This window comes from Galeopterus variegatus, unplaced genomic scaffold (genome assembly GCF_000696425.1).
Source record: "Galeopterus variegatus unplaced genomic scaffold, G_variegatus-3.0.2 Scaffold13239, whole genome shotgun sequence".
Lineage (NCBI taxonomy): Eukaryota > Metazoa > Chordata > Mammalia > Dermoptera > Cynocephalidae > Galeopterus > Galeopterus variegatus.
The window spans coordinates 27,803-29,301 of record NW_007739350.1 but is presented as its reverse complement, the minus strand read 5'-3'; the positions used below and the strand labels follow the sequence as shown (position 1 = coordinate 29,301).

General features: G+C 37.8%; 1 protein-coding gene across 3 annotated transcripts in view; it reads left to right on the top strand.

Moving 5' to 3' along the window:
• Positions 1 to 437: 437 nt before the first annotated feature.
• LOC103581518 (aldo-keto reductase family 1 member C4-like) overlaps positions 438 to 1,499 on the top strand; it is a 22,786-nt gene continuing 21,724 nt past the window's right edge. For all 3 annotated transcript variants that reach the window (XM_008563332.1, XM_008563334.1, XM_008563333.1), the window contains exon 1: positions 438 to 521. In XM_008563332.1, coding sequence (XP_008561554.1) covers positions 438 to 521 — 84 coding nt within the window. The remainder of the gene's footprint in view (positions 522 to 1,499) is intronic.

Genomic DNA, 1,499 nt, shown 5'->3' with positions numbered 1-1,499 from the left:
TTTATACAGTTACAGTCTTCTATTTTATATTTTCTATATTACTGATTGCAAATTTATACATTGAACATATATTAACCCTGACATACTTATTGGTATGCATTTCTATTTTTAATTTTATCTAGTTTAACATATGGTCTACAATTTTTCACTAAACATTTTATGATGTTTTCTCAGATATATGTGGATTCTGAAAAGAAAATATATTTCTTGAAAAGTTAAAAAGCTCATTAAGGCTATATAATAATTTACATTTTTCTAAAAAGTAAACTGCCTTCAATTTTCCTCTAATTCTCTGGAAAATACTTTAAAGTCATTTCTACTGCATGTCGTTGCTCATCCTTTGGACAGGTATCTGTGACGTTGCCTGTCACTTGTTTATAAAACCTGTGAAGGCAAAGGAAAAAAGCAACTTCTGTTTATCCAGAGGAGTGACACTGATGGATCCCAAATATCAGTGTGTGAAACTGAATGATGGCCACTTCATTCCTGTACTGGGATTTGGAACCTATGCACCTCCAGAGGTAACAACGGTGTCTTGGATTGGTGGGTTTGTAAGAAAACAGACCTAGCAGAAGTATAAGATGAACTGGGTTGTGAAGTTCCTGTTCCTTGGTGACTTTGCCAATGTGGCTCTTGGTTCTCAGTTTCCCGAGGCTAGAGCTGTCCCATATACAAAGAAGAAAGATAGTTAGACTTTGCTCTGATTCACGATCTATTCACATTGACACCTACTGATTATTCTGGGCTCTGGTTCTTCCTCCTGTTTCAATCTGTTTCCCAGAATGGTGGAAGAGTTGAAAGTCAACACTCAGGACACTGCCTGTCATGTCCCTTGCTTGAGGTTGATTGCATTGGGAGTGGTTTCTTTCCTCCTTTCAAGTAGACATGATTCAGAGAAGTCTTTGTGGTAAAAGTTACTGGATTTGGGGTGCATGAGAAATAATGAGAGAGTTTGGCAGCCCAGCTGTGGGGCAGCCTGTGAGCACCACACAGCCAATACTGGACCCAGACTCAATAGAATTTCTCAGTAGTACGCCCTCCTCTGGAAAAGTTACCTGAAAGGAAACTATAACATCATTTAGGGGTAAACTACAACCTGACAAGGGCAAGTCTAAGTTCTTGGTCTGTGTTAACATACGTTGAATTTGAATCAGATTGGTAGAGGTTGTCCTCTAATATGAAAGAACAAAATAAATAATTCACTGAACTGAATAAAAATTTATATTCCAGCACTTTCTTCAGAGTGCTTTTTGTGTAACAAAGGACAATATACTTAAACCTGAAGTCTCACTTTTCTCATCTATAATACACAAGAATATACACAAGGAGATATTTTAAAGAGAGATGACAGGATTTTTTACTTAGTCCTGCAAATTGGTATAAAAATGAAAGAAGGAATTGTCAAGGCTTCACTGAAGCTTCAGCCTTGGAAATCCCCCAAGTTCCCTTACACTTAAGAAAAGACCAGGGCAGGGATCTGGAGAGACCAGCAGGAGCCA